Below are 7042 nucleotides of genomic sequence, written 5' to 3' on the forward strand. Positions count from 1 at the left end.
TTTTTTTGAGACAGGGTCTCACTATGTAATTGAGACTGACCTAGAACTCACTATGTAGCCCAGGCTGGTCTCAAATTCACAGTGATCCTCCTGCCTCAGCCTCCTGAATGCTGGGATTACAGTTATGCGTACGGCTCCCAGATTTTATTTGTAATACTTGTGTGCATTTATGCATTCATCAATCAAAATAGAGAGAAGTATAAAAATTAATAATTGTAATCAAAACTAATAATCCTATTCATGACTTTATTCTAAGAACATTCAAATTTTAAAATTGCTATAGTTCTATTTAATAGTACCTAGCACATAAAAGGCACTTAAAGTATTTCTTCAAATGAATACCTAACCGGTACTGACTTTCCAAATTGCCACCCCTTGTTTCTCCCCATTAAGATCAATCTGTTTCAGGGGATAGTTTTAGAATCAAATTTTAGTATCTTTGTCTAGTTTCTGTACTCTCATTTTCTCTACTAACTTCATGTTGATTATGGGCAAACTTACCCTATACTTTCATTGTCTAAACTCATATAAAAACTGAAGAGTCTTGCATACCATAGCCATGGCCTAACCAGGAATAAACTGGACACTTGTCTCAAGAGCCTAGAATGTTTTTCTCCCTTATACATTAACTGCACCTTGCTGCCTACTTCATTAAGACAAAGGAAAGATCTGGCAAGCGCAAGGTCCTGAGTTGGATTCCCAGTACTGAAAAAAGGAAAAAAGACAAAGGACAGCCACAAGCTATCCTCACCTGATCCCTAGCATACCTCTAGCCCTACACTTAGCTATTTCTGTTTCCCTCTAGGAGCCAAAGAACAATCTCTTCCTTGCTTTTACATCTCTTGATTCTCTGTTCTAGCCCCACTGAAAATTCTTCATTTTCCATGACTAAGTCTCGTGATTCAGAAAATGTTAGCAAACAATTCAGTTCAGTATTTTAATATACAAGGTTGTGCAACTACCACCATTATGTGATTCTAGAACTTTTGATCACATCCAAAAAGAAATCCCATATCCATTAGCAGTCACTTCCCACACCCATCCACTTATGTATGTTCTATTTTTAGGCTTGTTCTTAGAATCTCATATAAATGGAAACATTTAATATGAGTTATGATTGAAAAATATAGTTAATGTTTAAAGAAAAATTTAATACAGTAAAAGACACACTGCCATTAAGCCTCCCTCAAAATACTCCCTTTACTTGGATACTCTTATTTCACAGTTCTTGCCACTTTCTGAAGCAGCTCTGCAAGTTCTTTTTCTTGACTTTGATTGCATTCTTGTGGCTGCCTTGATGTCCTGATATGCTTCAAAACATTTACCTTTCAGTCATTTTGACTCTGGTTAAGAGTTAGAAGTGAAAAGGTGCCAGATCCAGTGAATAAGGTGGATGAAGGTATATCACAATGTTCTGCCTGCCTTTCTGTTGGACAGTAGCATTCACCATATTTTTGACCACACCACATAAACACATATTCTGAGGGGGGTTATTGGCAATGTGCCTTTATAATAAATTTTTAAACATTCACTTTATAGTTTGATCACATGTCATATGTGTTCTATTATTTCTGGTTTCTTTAATTTTAGTGTTATTGATTAAATGTTCATCCATGTTACAGCATGTATTACTACTTTATTCCTTCTGATTGCTGAATAATATTCTATTGCATCGCTATATTACATTTTGCTTTTACTTTTATCAACTGATGGACATTTGAGTTCTATTATTTGGCCATAACAAAATAATGTTGCTACAAACATTTGCATTCAAGTTACATGGTAATATGTTCAATTCTCTTGGATATACATGTAGGAGTACAAATACACTTGTATAAGAATCTAAATATTTCATGTCAAAATCTATTTGGTTTCTGACTTCAGACAGCACAAAATATCTTCCACAATGAAAAAACTCTGTACTGAACTCCCCATCCCACCCCTACTGTAACATCTGCAAGTACTGAGTCTACACACGTTAGTTATAATTTATTTCTTTCCAATTAAATTGAGGGAAGGTATCAGTTTTCACAGTACAATCATATCACAGATGCTCAATATAGGTGTAAGCAACAATAGTAACACCTTACAAACCTCAAAAACGAGACAATGACAACTTATGTACTCTTTCATTCTTCAGGCATTTGAGTGTCTTTATATCCTGGCCACTATGCTTGATAAAAGTTATTTATCAGATTCATCATGGCCCAGGTACCAGTTCAACTCCACACATATTTACTAAATGCCTACAATGTGAACAAAATTGTTTCAGGTATGATAGCAGACCCAGAAAAGAATAGGATATAGTCTGCAGCTTTCTATGGGAGAACACAAACTCTACATGTAAACAAAAATAACAAAAGCACTGAATATTAAATGCAGTTAAGAGTGAAACAAAATGCTCTGAAGAATCAATGGACAGAATATATGGTTTGGGGGAACAGAAAGATGACTAATGACAGAAAATATTTCTTGAAGATGATACTCGAGAAAGGCACCATTTCATAGACAGGAATTTCTAGGAATAAAGTATTTCAGGCAGAAGATAATATGAACAAACGCAGAGTCAAGGTATAGTTACATAATTTTCCAGACATCATTCAGTTTGGAATGTATGGATGGGCAATGAAACATAGGGTTAGCATGAAGGTTCTTGAGTAGGGTCATAGAGTACAGGGACTTAGAATTTAAATAGATTTAAGAAAATGAGTTAAAAGTCTTCCTGTAACAATTCTTATCATTTGGTGATTGTTTTCCTTGACACTTTTATATATATTTTCTAAAGTAATCATGGAAATTAGTGATTTTTCCTTTTCAAAAGAAACAAAAAATAAAAATCCTGATGACTTAATGAGCATGCTGATGTGGGACAAGGCAGAATCTCAATAGCCAATCACTATGTATTATGATTTGGGAATATGTAAGACTTAAAATGAACAAGTGGGCAAATCCCAACAACCAGAATAACCAAAGCAAGACTAAAGGTAAAATGAGAGCATTAATTAAGCCCCTAGCACCAGGACTGTGCTAGTGATTTACGTCTAACATCCTTGTTCCACCAAACCATCCCATTTAGTTTTAGGGCAACTGAGGCTCAGGGTTATCAAACTAGTAAAATGTAAAGGCCAGTTTTGAATATAGGTCTGTTTGGTTACTTGTTTAGTCCACTACTGTTCACTCTTACTTGTTCATACAATGTAAAGAAAGCTAGAATGATAATATCACAATGAAAGGGGCCAGATTCTTAATATAGAGGTTTATATGGTCTGAAGAACATTAGATTGAAACATTCATGTGTTTAGAATAGGTTAGAAATCAAGACCAAGAGATGAAATTAGGGCTGCATGCTGATCTGGTTTGAACAACAATCATAACATTGATCCTCTTTAGGAATACCAGTGGAACAAAAGTCCAGTTTTGATTTATAAACTATGAAGTAAACACCAAGAAAATGCAGATATTTGCCTATTTTTATGTATCTGAGGTCCCTAGAAAGTGGCTGTCACGTAATAGGAACTCAATTTTTTTGGAAATTATGAAAAGATGTAAGGGGAATTCTTATTTTAATATATTTTTGTTGATTTTTGTTTTTGTGTGTGTTTGAGACAGGGTTTCGCTATGTAGTTCAGGCTGGCCTTGAACGCTCTATGGAGCCTGGAACTCTTGGTGATCTTCCTGTTTCAGACTCCTAAGTGCTGGGATTAAAGGCAGCGCTGGGATTACAGACATGCATCACTATGCCCAACTATTGAATACTGTTGCAAGTAGTTATAAAAACAGTACAGTACTAAATTTAAAAAACATTTAAACTGTTAGGATCCTCAACTCCATGGCAAAAATAAATCACCACCACTATCAAAACAAGAAACAAAAAAAGCAGTACGTTTTAAAATATAAGCACTTTACAAAGCAAGGTAAAGAAAAGAATGAAAGGGCACAAAGCATAGCACCTCTGTGGATAATCAATCAAATTTCAATGAGATAGTATCCACAATTTTGACCTATTGTTCCAACAATTCAAGCTATGAGCAGGGCATTCAGTGAATGCTTTTGAAAAAGAAAATGGTTACCTAACAAATGACTTAAAAAATAGGTACTTTATTACAGTTGAAAGTAATGGAATGAAAAATCTCAAATCATTAGCTCAAAGAAATAACAGTATAATGGCAAAAGTTTTATTTTTCTAATTGTGACATGATATTCCTGTTAGAACATGAATAAGAAAAATGTAACAAAAGGGCATTAAGCGGGTAAAAAAACCCCTCAAAAAACCTTTGGAAGACAGCAGCCTCCTCACAGAAACACTAAAAAAGAATGAACAGTATCCACAGACTTATTCTTCAGAAGCTTCCACAATATTTCTTCTTTGATGGAACCAATGAATAACTGTCACCTATCACAAAATGTCTTCTCCCAGATAAGCACTTTATATAGTGCTTTCTTCTCAACAGACAATTCTTCAAGCTGCTCAAGCCTTTCAGCTTCAGCAATTTTTATTTCTATTATACTGCATTTCTTCATGGACTATCACGAGTAGCAATTTAATAAATTCTTTGCTTTCCAAAAAGCAATACTATTGCATCTCAATCAATATTTTAATATAGTTTTCTCTATTTTTTAAGTTCTACAATCATTTCATACTTAAACAATTCCTAAACTAGTTTAATTTGTCAGAGTATCAACATCGTATTTTATTCCATATTACATTAATATAGAAGACAGTGAATACATATGTAGGGCAGTTCACATGCCCCTAACTCTCTGCTGCAGACAACATCGACATTATTTTGTCTTGTCTTTTCAGTCAACTGCTGCTGCAATTTGGTGGTCTTCTAAAAGATAATTGCTTTTAGGGTCTCAGGGTGATTTTTCCCCTGTTGTATTGGGGATGGAATCCAGGGCCTTATATATTACTAGGTACGTACTCTTATCACTGAGCTACATCCTCAGCCCATCAGAATTATTTCTAAAAAAACAGGCTTTAAGGTTAAAATATTTTATTTTCATAGTTTGAAACATTTTCTAATAAACTCTAAACCAAGTAGCTTTTTAAAAGAACTAAAATTAAAATTGAAAATTCTGAGGCTAGAATTAAATAAGAATCTCAAGAAAAATATTATTTAAAGAACTTTTGAAAGACATTGCAGTTCTAGGTTCATGTCAGACATCCTGAAATTGTTGACATTTCACAAAGCTTCAAAAAGACTGATTCTTCAGTATACATACATACAAATATTGTGTTACTTGACCAATGACAAGGACTCAAAATTATTAAGTGCTTATTACCAACTCACATATCGTTTCTTATAAAAGAGAATACTGGAAGTAATTCTCTTAATCATCTTTTGTCCTTTGTGAACCATTTTGCCCTTACTTAAAATGAGCTGAACTCATGACCCTTGTGCCATGCATTAAAACCACAGCTAATAAATAGCATCTTTAAAAATCATTGCCAAATTTAACTCAACCACAAAGGGAGTCGATGTACTAAAATACAACCTTCACAAACGCTACATGTCAGCCCCATGAAAGAATTTTTAAGGCTGAGGAAGTTGTTCTCAGGGCAAACCTGTAGTATCAAATCCAAAGGCCTAAGAATGTAGGATGATATCATCAGTTAAGGCAACACAAAATCCGAGTACTTCGCATATTTGCTCTAATTTATGTGAATGTTCAGTACTTTAGGCAAAAGGCCATGTCCTTTATTAATACAGAAGCTAGAGTTCTTGCTGCATGTTAAGGCAGACAACACTACTAGCTCCATCAAGGTCGACTTACATAAAAGAGCAAGGGTAGGCAATTCGTGAATCATACAAGAAAGTATGCTCCTTTGCAGTGAATTGTAACAAGGAGTTTTGCATTCTTTGAAGGAAGCAACGGGAAAATTTTGTTGGGGAAGAAATTTTCCACCTCACACGTGGAAACCAAATACACAATTCAGTCTGCAGGTTGATAATAACAGCTTGGTGGAATAACCTCACTTCTGACACGAAAATACTCCCAAACTATGAGACGCCTTCTTTGGCGAGGGAACCCAGCATCACCTTTCCAGGCCCTCCCCAGCACGGGAAGTGGTCTGGACACCCCCAAACCACTATCCTGCCCCACAGGAAGTGAGTTCTGTTCCCCCTCCTCCAGGATCCATCCTCCCCTCCCCCAACCGGAAGTGAGGCGCCCCCATTCAGTCGGCCTCTATTAGAGATGAACCAGTAACAACAGTAAAAGAGGGGTGATCTTCATTCAGAGGGCAAAGGACACCTCGATGGTGGTCACCCCCAAGCCCGCACAGCCTACTGACCTGCAGACAACAAGGGCACCCGAAGCCGGGGCCTAATGCGAGGCTCTGGACAGAGCACAGTCCCCTCAGCCCCTCTCAGTCTCCGCCGGTCGCCGCAATCGACGTCTCACAGTGCCATAGAAATCCCTCCGCAGTACTTTATTCTGATATATTTTCTTTTTCCTTACCCAGATAACTTAGCAACTCCAGACAGGTAACTTCTCTTATCTCCGTAACATTTAAAGTAGCTCCGGTGAGGAGAAAAGTGAAATATTATTCCCAATACCTTCAGAAAAACGAAGGGATTATTTTGTTCCGGTACGGCGGAGTACTACGCGATGACGTATGCCGCGGATCCTCCTAGGATATGTAGTTTTCTGTTTTATGGCTAAGGCCCGCAGAGAGTAGGCTTTAACTTGCTAATTACTAAATACTCTACCGGAGTCCTTGAAAGTACCTACTTAGTATTCGGCGATTGCCTGCCACAAGGACACCCGATATTCAAATGGGCCGAAACTTCTTTTCCTCTGGTGTTTAATAGGACAAAATTTTCCCTTCACATGGCCCTAAGGTCTTGATCGTTCGGCCCCTTCGTTTTGGGCCCGCCTCCCAGCCAATCAGGCGCCCTCTACATCTCTTCTTCCGCCTGTTGGACCGCTGGAAGGCGGGGCCTCAAAGCGACTCCGCCCCCGAAGTTGAAGTGAGCACTGGGAGAGGGCGGTGCGCGCGCGTGCTCGCCCCTTAAGAGCGGGTGAGGGCGCGCGG

General features: G+C 37.4%; 1 protein-coding gene across 5 annotated transcripts in view; it reads right to left on the minus strand.

Moving 5' to 3' along the window:
- Hmg20a (high mobility group 20A) overlaps positions 1-6901 on the minus strand; it is a 72781-nt gene extending 65880 nt beyond the window's left edge. For 2 of the 5 annotated variants that reach the window (XM_010626177.2, XM_010626175.3), the window contains exons 1-2: positions 6299-6444; positions 2126-2246 (exon numbers count right to left, since the gene is read on the minus strand). In XM_010626177.2, the coding sequence (XP_010624479.1) occupies positions 2126-2133 (8 nt within the window). In that variant the 5' untranslated portion in view covers positions 2134-2246; positions 6299-6444. The other 3 variants (XM_010626191.3, XM_010626199.3, XM_010626182.3) reach the window with 3 other exon arrangements.
- Positions 6902-7042: the final 141 nt, after the last annotated feature.

Source organism: Fukomys damarensis, unplaced genomic scaffold (genome assembly GCF_012274545.1).
Source record: "Fukomys damarensis isolate Sample0158 unplaced genomic scaffold, DMR_v1.0_HiC HiC_scaffold_25, whole genome shotgun sequence".
In the NCBI taxonomy this organism is placed as follows: domain Eukaryota; kingdom Metazoa; phylum Chordata; class Mammalia; order Rodentia; family Bathyergidae; genus Fukomys; species Fukomys damarensis.